Source organism: Semicossyphus pulcher, unplaced genomic scaffold, assembly GCF_022749685.1.
Source record: "Semicossyphus pulcher isolate SPU_LCO1_2020_fin unplaced genomic scaffold, fSemPul1.0.p SCAF_19, whole genome shotgun sequence".
In the NCBI taxonomy this organism is placed as follows: Eukaryota; Metazoa; Chordata; class Actinopteri; order Labriformes; family Labridae; genus Semicossyphus; species Semicossyphus pulcher.
In genome coordinates, this window is record NW_027211692.1 from 10,418,814 (window position 1) to 10,436,263 (window position 17,450).

At 42.4% G+C, this 17,450-nt stretch overlaps 1 protein-coding gene across 1 annotated transcript in view; it reads right to left on the bottom strand.

Annotated features, from left to right (window-relative positions):
• Positions 1–16,323, bottom strand: part of igsf9ba (immunoglobulin superfamily, member 9Ba) — a 77,411-nt gene extending 61,088 nt beyond the window's left edge. Inside the window, exon 1 of the mRNA XM_069668927.1 lies at positions 16,072–16,323. Within this exon, the coding sequence (XP_069525028.1) occupies positions 16,072–16,135 (64 nt within the window). The 5' untranslated portion in view covers positions 16,136–16,323. The remainder of the gene's footprint in view (positions 1–16,071) is intronic.
• Positions 16,324–17,450: the final 1,127 nt, after the last annotated feature.

Below are 17,450 nucleotides of genomic sequence, written 5' to 3' on the forward strand. Positions count from 1 at the left end.
CACAGCAATTTTGGGCAATAATCAGGCAGAGGCGAGCTGGAGAAATGTTTTGACAGTAATGACGTCCAATAACACACTGAACAATATTGTGGGAAAATATGAAAACTGAGGGAGTTCAGTGAGAGGCGATATTGGATGAGCAGTGCTTGGATGACACCGGCACAATATTTCACCCAGTAAAACTTAAATCTAATATTTACCTCCTGCCTGGATTGGATTCAGGGATAAGCGTTGCTCACTGCAGTTAGAGATTTTGTAAAGGATACATCAGGCTGCTGCATGTGGCTCGATGAGGATATGAGCGCTGCTTTATGCCGGACGGAGCTCCCGATGTGGAGGATGTAATGGAATATAGACTGGACGCAGAGTCTCAAGGACGTGCAGCCACTGGGCTGGATGGGCCACTGACAGGGCGGTAATTGAATGCCAGCCCGCATGTGCTGAAGGTCACATCAGAGAATGGCCTGAGTGTGTGTGTGTGTGGTGTTTGGGATATGCCTGTGTGTATCTGTATACATCTATTGTGTTAATCCGGAGCTGTAGAATTTAAATATACAGAATGTAAACGCTCCAAATAGGAGAGAGATATAATAGACAGTTACATGCATGCTACATGATATGGATTTGGAGATCGAATTTTCCTTCTCGATTTCAATACCTACACTTGAGCAATAGCCAATACGGAGCCCCCCACTGATACTAGTGTGATAAAAAGGCCACATAATATTGGTGGATAAATTATCGCAACAAGATAATTTACCACAGTTTGGTAGTTTTTTGGGGGACTTAAAAAATATGGTATTGGACCCCTGGAATGGCAGTAAAGTAGCCGAAACTCGAGGCAATTTCTTAGGCCATATAGGACGCTGATACCAATAGTATTAACGGTACTGAAACAACTCTCATGATATTTACCTGCTTATTAATCTAATGTTTATTTATCTTAATGTAATGTTATCTAACGGAGGGAACTCCACAATTTCAGGATGAACTTGGGTTGGGTTTCTAGGTGCCTTTACCATCCTGCTAAATTTACCTTCTCAGATGATCCCCAGCAATTGCAGGCAACAATTTTGGCAAAAAGAAACCGTCATCTATCCTAGACAACAAAAAAGTTGAGGACTAAGTCGACAAAAATAAAGCAAAAAACAAAAGGCGGACAACAAAGGCGTACTGTATAAATGTCCAAGCAAAATTAATCCAAAGGAGAAAACACAGGAAACAAGAGGAGGGATTCACAACCAGGTATGACCGAGAGGGATGACATGACGAAAGACTATAGTTCCACAGGATGGACGACTTTGAACTGGCAAGCTCAAAGGGGAAGACAAAGACTATATACACTGGGGATAATCAGAGACAGGTGAGACCAATTAACACAGGTGAACACAATGAGGGAAGGGGACACCATCTGAAAGGCAGGAAGTAAAACAGGACATGACACACAACTACAAAATAAAACAGGACACACTAAAAACCAAACTGACATTAGAGCTCCAGGAAATGATCTCTAAACAAATGAATTACATAAATAAACCACAATAAATCAAGAACACAGAATACATTAAATATAAAACTGAACAATATAACTCACACACACATTACACTTTTTAGTTTTAGTTACATTCAGGATGCATCTATGTAAATATCATGTGTGTGTGTTAGTAAGGGTGCATGTACTGCTGGCTAAGCTGCAGTGAAGCGGGAATAGGGCCCTATAGATGCAAAAGTCTGTCCCTGAATTAGTGGGTAATAAAGTTACAGTTTGGGTGAGTTGTGTGCTGGAGTCTCCCCGTTGAGTGTTTGCACCTTTCAAGATAAATTGTAAAAAGTATATGTGCAGAAAGTCCTCTAATACATCCTGAATACCACAACAGAAACTTTAAGATAAACCTTTATTACCCAGGAATAACATTATAGACACCACCAACGAATATCTCTTTAAAATGTGGCTTCAGTTTAGTACTTTGACCTTAGACATTCTAGCCATGTATGAGGCTTAGGCTTTGGCTTCCCTTTGGTGCAAATGAAGCGTACATATGTTACATGATAATAGTGGTTATAAAGGACATGCGTGTGTGCTTTGTGCGTATTTGTAATTTAAAGAGAAAAGACAGAAGAGAGAAAGACAACTATAAATAGACGCAGAGAGAAAAAAACAAATAAGTGTAACGGCCTCAGTGACATTGGCACCTCTGGGCACCATCCGTGGCACCGCAGGGCTCAGGCAGAGGTCAGCTGGGTTTGTCCTGCTACTCACACTACGACAGTTTGTGGCTGATCTGTTCGAGGCTGCACCCAGGCCCTTTAGAAAGTCCATAATCCTAAAACAAATAACATTCTGTAGGTTTATGCCCGGTGTTATTGTTTCTGCCTTCTTATGGAAATGATCTGAGGGCGATATGATGAAGCTTTGGCCAAAGTTCAATAACACGACTCATTTTGGCTTTCCACCGCCATCAAATTCCCTAAACACAAACTATTGTTAACAACCATCTTTCTGCCTCAAAGTCTTTCTCCACCATCTGCTGGCTTAACTCTATCTCTCATATCTTCATGTGGGCCTTGATGAATAAAGAAAGCTCTCTGGTTAGTCTCTGTTGTCTTAATGAATGTATGTATTAAAGTGCTGGGACCAAGAAGCAACATTAAAAATTTGCCAGTTTGACCATAACTCTCCCATTCAGCCAGTTTTACCCACAGTCCTCAATAGGAGTGTGTATTGCTTCTCTTAGCTATCACCACGATCCAGTCAGATCCAGTTCCTAAAAGCAAATCTCAAGAAACAAAGACACCCCAAGGTCCTCCAATTTCATTGAAGACAGTCTGAACCATCTCAGATGTCAAAGGTCACAAAGGTCACTTTGAGATGATTCAATAGTAAATCTGCATTTCACACACACGTCATCATTTTCTAACAGAGCCCTCTGACAAATGCTAACCTAAACAAGTATTTATACAGCATAGATTCAACAGAGTACACAATAACTGATTGCTGATGAGCACAAGACGTCCAGTAAGAGAAGAGTGTTTATATGTGCTGGATGTATTTAGACTAGGTTGGCTCCAGTTGTAACTCTTGATTTTCCTCGCTGACGGTCGCTTTCCTTTTCAGACTGTTTGCCTTCATCTGAGCGTCGAATTTGTTTCTTTTTCTTTGGATTTTCACTTATTTTTGAAGTTGTATCTTTAGTCATCGATCTTTTCTTTGTTTGTTCAGCCATAGTAGATTACTGTTTACTCGCGACACTTGCAGAGAGCGGAAAAGCAGCCGCTTAGCTCCGCCTACCCTCTCTGGCAGACCAACCACTGCTGGCTGATGGAAAACGCGTCACTAACTGGGCGCCGCTTGTGATTTTTTCCGCTACAGTCGCCACAGACACCCAGTCTGTAATACTGCAAATGCAAAGGCTTTCATCAGTGGGCCATAGGCTCAATCACCATTGTGTTACCTCATTCGACGATAGATAGTGACTTAACAGACATTTATTTAAATTAAAATATTCGAGATTATTACTTTAACTTGCATGCAAAACTCTATTCAACATTTTTTGCACATTTTTCATTATGTAACCAAAGGGTATTTTCCAGTCCAGTCTGTAGGATGTTTTCCTCAAGGTTGTATTGAGCGGACAAGACAATGACCTCAGTGTCTCTACTTCCACTTTTGTACGAGAACAATCCAAGATAGATTTGCTCTCTTCATTATTTATCCCTCTTTAAGGGCAAAGTTCCCTCCTCGGACAAGCAATGCTCAGTCAGGGATGCAATGGATGTGCTGACACCTGCGCGAACACACAGCACAGAGAAAGAGAGAGGGACAGAGAGAGAGATGTGTAAAATGGGCTTGGCTTGCCAAAGGCTCAAAGGGCGAACCAACATCGCACTGCCAGAGGGGCACATTATCGGGCGTCTTTGGCACAGCTGCAAGTCACAGAAATTCCTCAGTTCAGCCATGATTCAGCCATTTTTTGCAAGACAAGGTGTTTTAAATTCATACCACAAAGAGCTTATTAGAGCTTTCCATGCTGCTCGTCTTAATTACAGCTGGTTATGATCTGTTTATTCAGCATCGATAAATCAGCTAACAGCTCCTACAGTACACTGCATGCGAGCCGCTCAGACATCCTCATCAGCGCCACACATCTTCCAATCAACGTATCCGCTTCCATATAATTCCCACTCCGCTCACTCCCTCTCACACGCTCACTTCCTGTTCCTATGACTCTCGTATACACACTATAGCTGTGGTTCAGAGAGACGCACTGTAGAACCAACACTCGAGCACTTCTAAGGCAGATGCACGTATGTTTCCCCAAAATAGAGGGAATGCATTAAATGTGGTCTTGATTGAAGATGGAGTCGGTTGAGCAAGTGACACAGAAATTTGAAGAAAGACATAAATAGTATAGAAATTATGAATAATGCAATAAATCACAATATGATGGCTTTTGCTTCCTTTTTGGATTTAATGTTAATATCACAAAACTGGCTGCGTCCAAAATTGTATACTATGCTACACATAGTCAATAACTGTCGTTCAACACAGTTTTTAAATGCACTGCTCAGAAGGTGTTATCAGGTCACTTCCTGAGAGTCACCTTGCCGGATGGAGAGGTGAAACAGCCAGATCTATAAACTTTTTTTCTGCATGTCTTTAGAAGTCTTTGGGCTGATTGAAAATGCAAGGCCCACGCCACCATGTAGTGAATCATCTCTACTGCATTGTAGGATATTCATGGCGGCGTGTGCACTTTAAATACTATTAGTTTCACACTAAGGCTTTGGTCATACTACAAAATCTCTCAAAAATCTCACATAGGTTGTGGCTCAGTGGTAGAGTTGGACGTCTCTCAGTTGGGAGGTTGGCGGTTTGATCCCTGACTGCTACAGTATACATGTCGAAGTGTCCGTGGGCAAAGACACTGAACCCCAAACTGCTCCTGAAGGCAGAGCCTTCGGTGTATGAATGCCTCTACATCCTGACTGGAGATTGGCACTCAGGCCTTTGCCATCTGTGTGTTAATGTGAGCGTGAAAGGGTGAATATAACATGTAGTGAAAAGGTGCCTGAGCGGTCAGAAGACTAGAAAAGCGCTATATAAGTACAGTCCATTCACCATTCACATACTATTTTAGCCAGTCTCGGAGCCCATTGGCTAAAGTCTACTGACAATATAGCCTCTGGGAGCGTCGGCCAACTTTCTGGGTGTAGCCAGCAGTTAGCCATAAGAGATTTCAGAGATTCCCTATTCTGTGTGTTGCATTGTTTACAGTGCGACTGACAACTTAAAGTCGATCTGAAACGGCATTTCGAGAGTATCTAGCTTCCGTATCGTGACGTACTTCCGAGTGAAACAGGCGAGACATACTGACCGAGCGTTCTTGGTGCTTGATTGACAGGTGGATGTCATGATATTATTGGTTGAAATTGGTTTGTACAAGCTTACGTAAGCACATGTGATATTTTGTTTTAAAGGAAGTAAAAAAGATCGGATTTTGATATAAGAATACGAAGAAATAGATTTTCTGTATTTTTTTTTGCCTATATTGTCAAATAGATGCACAATATTACCGGGGATGTGATCTAAAAGGATTACAATGACATTTTTCATTTCACCTCGACTTTAAGAAGCGAGACTGGATTGGAGTTTGGAGTCTATAAAACATTAAAACACTTTATAAGAAACTTAAGAAGCTTATAACTCAGGCTTGTTTCAACAAGAAGTTAATAAAATAGCAAACAAATGTAACTATTAGTGAGAGTTGTGAGGGCCAATGTATATGCATATATCTATTATTCTTCACAGATATACGTTGAAAAAAATAAAAGATAGTAATTACGAGATGACAGGGATTAAAAGAAGTCTAAGGTCACTTGAAAGTCAGATTCTCTGTTCTGGTTTGGTGACTCTGAAAGAGGCACAGTACGGTCTGATGGCGGTTGTCTAAACGGCTTCATCACATCACCGCTGACAGGATGGGAGGTTTTCTGGGACAGAGTCCAGTCCTCCTCCAGCGTGTCTGTGGGCCTTTATCCACCACTCCTGCAACAACAACCAGTGGTCCATTGTGTACTTTCAAGGACACGAACATCCACAGTCCACTCTTAATGAAGAGCCTCCAAATTATCTGTTCAGTCTAGACCGGTCTAAACAACGCGAGAGTCCCGATCATTACCGCACAAACCAAGATCTAAAGCAACATCACTCCATCCATTATTACTGATGCAGGTTCTCTATCAGCAACTCCTCAACTCATCATAATCGTAATGATGTTCCTACATGATCGCCTTATATTCAGGTATGCCAAAGTTTGAGAAGTTAAAACCACAGAGATTCAGGCAGATCCCTTTCATGAATGATGGATATTAATGTTGACTGTTGGTTGGGCATGTGAACTGCAATTTCCAGTATGGAAGTCAGACAGTTTGTACAATACAATCCATCAACCCAGCCTCCTCCTTAAGACCTGCTATGGCAGTATAACAGTGTTACAGCACGTTTTCTGTTCAGAGTCTTCAGTCCTTCTGTGCAAAACCACAAGAGATCACTTATGAGGAAAATGGAAATATAGGTCCTTTTAATTGGTGGAACAAGTAAACCACACTTGACGTTTATTGTTCCATCCGACCATCTAGAGACTTAAAACCGTAAAACACTATAATAGAGATGCACGAATACAGAATGTATGTCACTATTGCGGCCAATGTCATCTTTAAAACTAGACGGGAATTTTGTAGACTGCAGACCTTCCTCAAGCCTAACCGTCCACCATCATTGCTTGTGTGTGAGTCCGATCTGCTCCGAAATCAAATGTGTTCCTTCCTGGTCCGCGTCGCATCCTTCCACCAAGCATCAGGAAATTGAGCCATCAGTTTTCCCTTAATCCTGCTGACAAACAACCAACACCAAAAGCAAAACCCTCCCACTGTAATAAAGCTTTTGTTCTATATCTATCTATATAATCTATATTTTAAAACTTGTAGGAGTGTATCAGTGAATATAGGTGCCACTGAAACCAGGATGAAATGGCACAACACAATGGCCAGTTATCATTACAATGTACTGGTACTGAAAAATGTGACAGGGCAATTATTCTATTAAGATGGGAATAAATGTTAAATTAATGTAAAGCTTTAACCCACATTTATGTGGGTAAACTGCAGCGTACACAACTTTGGAAAAAAACTTCACAGTCTCAATCATTACCTTGATAAATTGCACTAAATAGGCTGAATTACATTATATTGATCGACTGTCTATGTTTTCTTCTCTCAGTTTAAATCATTGGAATTTCCCATTTAATCATTACTTTCATTAACGGATCGACTGCCTGATTAATCACAGGTCAATATGTAGTTATTTTTGAGAGCTGCGTGATAAGACGGATAAATGTATGCGTGAGGATAATTCAACCAGACCTATTGATGGCGTAACACCAACACAATATCATATTTTACGACTGCATATTTTTAAAAAGATGACGATCGAGTGGCTGTGAGAGCGGTTCATCCAACTATAACCACAGCATCTGAAAAACTGGCTTTCCCAGAATGCTGCAGGCTTTGTTTGCAAGGAGACTCCGCCGGGACTGGACTGGCTGAGGAAGGAGAGAAGGGGGGGGGGGGCAGAGGGGAGGAGGGGGGAGTGAGGGGGAGGGGGCACCACCAGAAAGAACTGGCACATGCCCAGTACTGAGAGTCTGCCATCCACAGCTTGAGCACAGGCCTTTTCTAAGCTCATTACTCAGATTTACTCATATGATTGCGAGCGTGGAGGCGCCGCGTTGAGAAATATGAATACGGGAGAGGAAGCCGTGCTGAACTGGTCAGACAGAGTCACTTCAGTCAAAGTATTAGTCATGGAAATACGTTAAAACACATACTTATCATAGTTTTTAAAAGATTTAAGAAGAGAGATGACAGAGTGCTGCGAAAAATGCAGATTAATAACCAACGTGTGCAGTGTGTGCTCTGAGGTTAAATTAGGTGTATTGATGTTTGCATGAGCTGCAAGGAGGCATCAAGTACCAGCAATACAGTCCTGGTGCAGATCTTCTTCTTTGTGAATTAAACAGAGACCCTCTGATTTTAGTTTTGGGGCCTTTTAACTCTTTTAACAGTACTCTATACTGCTACTCCAGAACATTTCAGAGGGGAAGGTTGCACTTTTCGGTCCTCTTCATTTACGAGGGATTCAACTTTTTAATCCACAATATTTCATTTTCTTACCATGACCATTTCGTTACATTCACTTACAAAATAGTGGTTTTTAATAAGCTCCATCTTTGCATCCGTTAAATGGTGCTTACATGTTGATGCATAATTGATACAAATCAATCCATGTATTCTATTAATAAACATAAAACAACATAGTCTTGTTTCCATTCAAATTTTAAGTGAAATTTCTCAAATTTTGCAAAAAAGAAATGCAAATAGGTGCATTTCCATCAACTGGATTGAAGCATAAAAAAAACAAACAAGACTAGGTGAAAACCTAGTGTGTGGCTGACCACATCAGGTCAATGTGCGCTTTTGTGGGCGATGTGTTACAAGGACTGTCCTTATGAGGCCGATGACAACGTGTTTGAAAGCAGGTGCGGACGTATGGCAACACATACTCAGAATAATGTCAGCACAAGGTATGCTGCACAACAAAACACTTACTGTTTCATACATGTGGCATCTAATCTCCTCTTTATTATTGATATATACAACCATCTTTGAGGACGCATACACAGAGCAGGATGCAGACCAGTGTCAACGTCAATAAAAGTCTTTTAAAACTGATTTAAAAAAAATGTTTGACTGAAATCTCTGACAAAATAAACCTGTTAAAATCTTAACTACTTCAAGCCAGATAATTTAAACCAATTCAAGTGTTGTTGTTTTTATTGTCCTTTATTGAAGTGCAGCATTGACTGAGTGCAGCATTGGTTGCTTTTAACTAGAACCAAACCACTGTACTGTATCATTTAGTGCCCATCACCCGACTGTAAAACTGAAATACTGCCAAGGCCTGAGAGAGCACTGAGGGGTCAGAGGGCTTTTATTCTTAAAGGTCTGAACCCCAAACAACTTGACATTAATTAACAATTGTGGTTTCAGTGACATAAAAAGCCATATAACCTCACCAAATCTCACAGAGGCCATTTGAACAAAGTGTCCCTTACCCACATCATTAAAACTTTTGAGAACACTGCAGATGTTCGACAAATTAAAACGCTGCTGTCAAAACATCTCCTCCACCATCTCATGCAAAGCCGCCACACACAAAGTCCCAGACAGCTCCAACATCCACACAAACACTGAAGACAGCCCTGTCTATCTAAGCCTCCATCTGAATCTGGACTCCAGACGCAGTAGGAGGGCTTTCAGACGCTGCCTTGTCACCACTGGGAGGCCTCAGATATGGTGAGTGACAGTTCTGACATCGCCACAAATGCTGTCTGCGTCTATATATCTCTGTCTTAGAGGACACACGCCTTCAGAAGGAAAACCAGCGACGAGAACCAATGTGCCAGGCCACGGTCCACGAGGGAGCTGGAGATCCTGTGAAACATCAAGGAGCGCTCTCACAGGAAGGGAGTTACAGATGAATACCGCCTGGCCAAAAGCCAGCCTAACAAAAGCCTAAAAACACAGAGTCCCAGCGCAGGACCTGAGAGGAGAGTCCGTCTGCCATCAGTGACTCAGGCTGAAAATAGTCCTTCAAATATAACACTCCCCCACACTTGCCAATGACATTTAATTACTTCTGTATGGCCATCAGCGTCCCTCTTGCGCCACCTTGATCGCTTGCCAAGTCACCGTTGACTTTGTTGAACTAACCTCGAGTCTCCCTGACCATATGTTGCCTCCCCAACGGACACTTGGCACGAAAAACTTCTTTGACCGTCCATTTAATGTGACTGATGGCTCATACCTGAGACTTTTTGTTTAATTCACCTAATAATGAGTTCACAGGCTAATATGTAGCATTTCTGCATTTAAACGTCTAAAAACAAGACCAGGTGTGTGGCTGATCAGGTCAATGTACGCTTTTGTGAGCAATGTGTTACAAGGACTGTCCTTATGAGGCCGATGACAACGTGTTTGAAAGCAGGTGCGGACGTAGGTGAGGACAGGGGATGAGCAGCGGAGGAGCAGCCCCGCCTACTCCCCGAACAAAGTATCCAGAGCCGCATAGACAGAGAGTCGCGTCAGTGGAGGTCCAAGATGCTTGATCATCCGCCATTGCGATGTCGCAACTCTCTCTCTCTCTACAGCTGTGAAAGTACCGTCACTCTCTCAGTCAGTCAGTCAGTCAGTCACATACAGACCGTGTGTAGGGCTGACCCCGGCAGTCAGCCAAAAACCTATGGTAGAAATTGAGTTCAGATCTGTTCTTACATTATCTTAAATGTTCAATCAAACCAAGAAAAAAACATATATCTATTCTAAATTACAGCGACGAAGCCCCTTCATCTTTCATTTTCTAGAACTTCCAAAACATGAGATCCCACACAACTACAGGACATCCTGTGCATTCACAGTGTCGGAATAATCAAATAAAATAGAATCCTGACTGGTAGAACTCAGAAAGTTGAAGAAAATTTTGGTATCCGACTTGTAGAGTTCATGAACTTGACTAAATATTTTGCTGAAAGACAGCAGACAATACTAACTGTTTTTTGTAGTACAAATAGGTGGACTAATAAGTTCTTAGCAATAAAATACAACACATTAATTTTGTACTGTCAATGTTGTTACGACTGAAAGCTTGTGAACACACTTAAAGGAGAAGTTCAGTATTTGAAAACATGGGATCTATTTTTACAAATTTGGGTGTCGAAATGAGTCATAGGAACAAAAACTTTTGGAATCAGTTGAGTAGATGGCTTCCGCCGTAGCCGCGATAAGGCCGCAGAGGCTGCAACATAATCCCCTGGGGTAATTGTGCCTGATCAAAGTGCGTCCACTGAAAGTGCTTGTTTTTGCCACTGACAGGCTCAGATTGTTACTCCAAGTGTCCGACAACATTACGGAAATGATCCCTACAAAGATCGTCCGTTTTTTAAAGAGTAAGATCCTTTTTGTGTAACCAGAAAAGGAAGTCTCGCTCAAAGAGAGGTCTCACTCTGAAATCTCGCGGGTGGTGAGATGTTACCTGGACAGGACGGTGGGAACGTGAGTTAGAGCTGGAGAGAGATATTTTCTGGAGCCGATCCCAGCTGTCATTGGGCGGGAGGTGGGGTACACCCTGGACAGGTCGCCAGTCAATCACAGGGCTGACGCACAGAGACAGACAACCAGTCACGCTCACATTCACACCTATTAGCAATTTCAGAGTCACAGTGCACCTAATAAGCATGTGTTTGGACTGTGGGAGGAAGCCGGAGGGAACCCATGCATGCATGGGGAGAACATGCAAACTCCACACAGAAAGCCTCACCTCGTCCGAACTAGGAACCTTCTAGCTGTGAGGCGACAGCGCTAACCACTGTACCACCATGCATCTCTTATTCACATTTCTTTCATTTGAATTAATTATTTCATTTAACCGATAATCCAAAGTCTAATACAACAGCTCATTGTAAAAACCCAACACTTCAAGCACTCGCCAAGAATAATAAGATTCCAGATTTATGAGATCATCGACAAGGTGCAAGGAAACGTATTGGGTGCTGGGAACAAAGCTGCTAACCACACGTTGAGACTAAAAACAGCTCTTTAGTTAAGAAACGCAAAAAGCTGCGTTAGTGATGGAAGGTCGGTTTGACTATAAGATTCATGAGTTTGAAGGCTTCTCAGACGCCAACACACTGTGCAGTGGTTAGTTATGATATGTTGTAAGGTACAAAATATTCCTCCATTTTTTTACCCAATAATCAAGCTACGTCCGTAACGGAGCTCACCTGGTCAGCACAAATACTTGACCACAGCACTGGTTTCTTTGACTTCCTTTCACTTCAAAGTACCGTCTGTCTGACCACGGCCTTAATTGACCATGTGCACACTTCAACAATCACAGGTAAATGTGTCGTATCTTACAGCTTAGAATTGATTTTTTTGTGTAGAATACGCCATCAGCAAAATCACAAAAAGCTGCAGTTTCAGAGTTTGAGTTTCAGCCACGCTTTTTAGTCACTCGTCTTACAAAAAATATGTTGTGTACGGCTGTCTACACGTGCTACACAAAGTCTATTTTCTTCCATTTTAATCATGTAACTACACTGGTAGTATGCTGGGCTCTGAGTGCTGCCAAAACAGGTGACATACACTCAGTACTGTCCCTGAACGCATCATGTGTAGACACAGACAGAGCATTGACGCTGCGGCTCTGCTAACATGCCGCTAACGCTACGCCTTGGCACTGACTCTTGAGCCATTCATGCATCAATGATGGAAACAGTTATTTAAAAAACATCAAGTCAATCAAAGAGTAAGCCTTAGAGCATATATTACTTTTGATATGACCCGCTTGACCCCTGATTCAGTTTCTATCAGGTTAATTTATCAAAGGGGTATCGAGTCAACTCAGATGACTCGACATCCGAGGCTTTAATGTCGGAAATTAAGAAGACTGACTTCACCTTCCACTTTCAACACCACCCTGCCAGCCACCAATAATCCCAGCTAAACTTGACCCATTTAGACTTTCAATTTCCCTCAAAGATGAAAACATTTCATGCATCTGGGACTCGACTTTTCAGACAGTCTCTCTATGAACACCACTCCGTATAAGGATATGATTTTCACAAGCAATAATTTTGTTTAAAATTTCGATCGCAGGTTAAGTTCCCTAAACCGAAACTAAGCCTTAAATTGCTTCAACTAGAGGACATCATTCTAATTAATGAACACTTACAGAAGACGGGAAAATCTTAGCATTTGATTGGCTTTGTTGTAAAGGCTACAGACTATTGAGACCATAAGTATTTAGATTGGTTTATGTTTTTCTGTCTGCCAACGGAGGCTGGATTTAAGGTAGCAGAAATGGGCAACAGTGGAACAACCGTAAGAACTATGGAAACACTATCTGGCAAAAGAAAAGAGCTCCTTTGGCAGAAAAGGCAGAAGAGTCAAAGAAGGCAAAGAGGGACAAAAACCAAGAAATAACAAGAGTAAACCTTGGACAAGTATTCACTCAGTGCAAAGAGCTCCTCGACTTGTAGGGGTTCCAGAGCGACATTCAGTTTGCTTTCTTTCTACAACATCACAACGTCACAAAACTTACACTGACAACCAGGTGTGCTCTGCCTTTACCGAAGCACTGAGAGGAGGTTTCTAGTTCAAATTAGGATTCTTTGCGACAGCAGCAGCCAACAAAATACCAGTTAGAAACACATCTGCCTACATTTTCAAACCATGTTTGCAGATGACACCCGCCTTCAGTTAAGTTAATGCCGGCTCCAACACAACAGCCTGCAGGTCTTTGAGCTTTACTGGTTTAGCAGCGCTCTGAGGTAAATGAAAATGTTCATATTGACATATTTTTTAATTATAATATATTAATATCACCTTATTGTGGAATTTACTGTTAAAAAAACAACTAATATATTTAAACAATTATTAGACATACAAGCAAATGTGATTCTTCTTCTTGCCTGCGTCTTGCTGTAAATTGTCAGCCTTTTCCAACACTGAGCAAAGTGCACATATAACAAAATACCACTGAAGAGAAGGAGCCAAGTCTCCGCTCAACTGAGCTGCCCTTATCCAACTGTTCTTCTGTTTGCTTTTTGAGCGAGTTATCTTTGGACCATCTGCTTTGATTTGGGTTCACTGGTACTTTGAAATCTGACCAGTATCTCCCATGCACCAGGCAATGAAAAGAAACCAAATCATCTTATCAGAGCTCTTACATTTAACTACGGAAAACCCATTTCACGTCATTTAATATTGTATTTCGTAATTGGTAGTGGGATATCCAATCCGAAAGGATAGGATCACACTGGCTCCCAGTAGAGAGGGCAGGTGCTAGAACAGCTGCCATACATTGAACTAGCATTTGGCTTTCAACAGAAAAGCATGCAGTTTAAAGCTTACAACTAGAGAGCAGAAATATATATATGATTACCTTTACCAACAGGAGATAGTTTGGTATATTCTTAATTTTCTTGATGAGAGGAAGTTGAGAAGATCTGAGCCAATTTTAATGTTTGGACAGGAACTATGAAGGTTGAGCCAGCAGCTGCTTAGCTTAGCTTAGCTTAGCACAAAGAGTGGGAGCAGGGGGAAACAGCTAGCCTGGCGCTGTCCAAAAGAAACAGCCTCTTGTAGCCTCTAGACACATTTTATTTGGGATGGGCTGGGATGAGTGACACCCTGATCCGTCTCCTAGATGTCACAGTAAAAACGCACCTCCAGGAAATCAGTGCTCCTGACCAAGCATTACTAAAACACGTAACCTTAAAAACCTAAACATTTGCGTTTTTACAATCCAATTTTGGTATTGATTAAACTCATCAGTGTTAAATAGTGAGCTTTAGGGGTGCTGCTCGGTGGATTTACATTGGCAAAGCCAGGGTAGCCCTTTCCCACTGCCTCGAGACTTTATGCTACGCTAAGCTAACAGCTGCTTGTTTTAAACTCATATTGAACTTAAAGATGAGAATGGTATCAATGTTCTCATCTAACTTTCAGCAAGAAAACAAATAATCTAAATACTCAAAATATTGGGCATAAAAAAGAAATGCGTAACTTCAGTTCAGCTGTACTTATTTGGCATCTTGCATGTCTTTTCTCGGGCAACCTTTAAAGTGATAATGCTCAAATGAATGTACGAAACTATGACATTAAAATGCCATGAATGTTGTCAGAGAATGTTTACCCCGATGACAGTCTTATCCGTATAATTGGTAAAAAGGAGTAAAAAATGAGTCACAGTTGGTCTTAAAAAGCATTTCAGAGGCTCTGTGTTGCATCAGACTGGGTTCAGACACTGTAGAGGAAGTGGACCAGCTCATTTGTAATTACTAGCAGACTACATTGTGATTTGGGACTCTCTGGTGCAGCCAAAAGTAAATCACCTTCAGTGCGGTGCCGATACCAGACAACACTTTTGAGTGGATGATATTAAGTCACATCCATCCCGGCGTAAAATGGAGAATTTCTACTTTTAACATCACACCATTGAGAGAGTATCTGTTCCTAACACGTTTCAATTACATAATTACAAGAAGTTTTGACATTTTGCTCAGCTGGAACCTTGCTGTCATGGCAGGAGGAGCCAGACCTGTGAGCAGACCAGTTCTGACTGTGTATATGAGGGGTCATTGGGATCAGTTACCAAGCGACAGCTTGGCACATGTCTCCCTCATCTGGACACGAGTGGAAAAGCAAGGTTAAGTAAGTACATGGGTCAATACAGAGTGCAGGGAAAAATAAGAACAAAAGGGGAAATTGTGCAGTTTGTTTCTCCAGGAATAACTAGTTTATGATAGATCAGCTTTAGGCGAGCTTTGCAGCCTGTGTGTGCTCGGTGCATTACACACAGCGGTGTGTAACACCTCCATGTGCAATGTGGAATTCAACATACAAATCCCATGCATGAAGTATCAATTTAAGAGTGCATTTAATCTGACATGCAATGCATTATTTAGTTACTTTTCCATCTTGAGGGCTGAGACGGTCACACCCCTCTCTGGAGAACTCAAATGGGACTGCTTGCTATGATACAATGCACACATTTCTCCCTCAGCAGCGGGGACGTTATCTCCAATATGCTGCTTGTTTTATCACACAATTGAGCCTCATGGATCCCACAATACAGGCCTGCAAGCCAGCAGCAGCCTTATCAATCAGCCTATCTTTGCCTTGGTCAATCATTCTGCACATGATTGTGAATTATCCTCTCACGTTTCATGCATACGAGCCATTTCAAGACAATTGCTGTTTCCCTGATACGATTTAACCAGGGCTGAACTTTCACGTGACATATGAGAAATGCAGCCATTTGTTAGAATGAAAAAGCCCCACACTTCATGTGAGCTAACACAGAAAAGGAAAATGCAGCACCAAGCGCACGCGAACACAGCAGAAATCATATGCTATGTGCGGCACAAGATATATTGCACTTCAACTCACCTTGAGCGGCCGTTCCTCTGGTGCTGAATACACTTGCTATCAGAGTGGCCACATACCAAATCATAGTACTATTGCCGACCAGCTATTACCACGCAAAGTGCCCCGTTCAACCAATCTCTCATATTCGACCTTGCACCTCACGGTCTTTTCCGCAAAAGCCCCCTTTTCATATCCTATTTTCCTTCCTCGTGGCGTTTCCCTTCATCCCTTCCCTCCCCCGTCCTTCCATCCGCATCCTCTCCCGAAGAGACAGAGCACCTGCACCGCCGCGTTTGTAGTAGACGGAGCCGTTTTTACGAGCGCATAGTGAAACCAAGTGTGAGAATGCAGCCACAGGTCCGCCTCTGCCGTCATTGGATTGGCTGCTGATTGAGGCTTTGGGGCGTGTATTGGTCCTCCGTACAAGCCCCGCACCCGAATGACAGGAGCGCGGCCGTGCGCCGATTCAAGGTGAGTTGGAGCGTGCCATAGTAGTGGAACCGCAGTATCATGCGCATTGACAGAGAGACGTGTCCACATCTTTAAATACCTCTCCTTTAAACTGGCCCCCACGTGCACCATCACCGCCCATCATCCATTCACACACACAGCCTTTATGCACTATCACACATATCAATATTGGCAGCATCCACGCATCTTTTTCAGCGGGTTTAGTGTGTCTGCCGTGAAAAAGGGGGGACGCTGGTGGATGTGTGTGACTCATCCGTCGCTCACCCATAGCCCTCGGCTGTTGTCATGTCGCTGTCACCGACATAAAACGCTTTCTTTTGCCGCTACCGTCGCGCGCGTGTCTGGCTTTATGTGATGGGTGTGGCGACAGATACAATACCGTGTGTTTTTTTTTTCCTCGACGGCTAAAAAGCGCGAGGATGCATGCAGCTCGCGGCTCCATCACGCCGCTGCCCACTGCGCACACATGGTTAACACTGATAAGGCTGGCTCACACTCACTCCCTCTGTTTTTTTTTTGTTTTTTTTTACTACATGCATGACCACGGAGGAATCATAGCGCCTGTGTAACGCCTCTGGGCTGCTCAGATCTCACCGCTTTACAGTCTGCTGCGTGTTACTGCGAGATAAACGTATAGATGATCTGTAATCTGAGAGGAATCCGGCGATGGTTTCTGATCTTTCAGCAGAATTTGTCACATTTTTGTCTCGGCACATGTCTGTCTGTCTGTCTGTCTCCCCCTCCCTTCTTGTCTCTCTCTCTCTTTTTTTTTTGAGACTGTCACTGTTCCTGTCTGAAATCAAAGAAAAAAAAAAGGTGCCAAAATAATCAAAGGATTCTCAATTTTATTCCAGTAAAATCCTGCTGAGTAATATCACATAACATTTTTATCACAGCCAGTCATTTCCTCTTTGGGAGGAGTTTGAAAC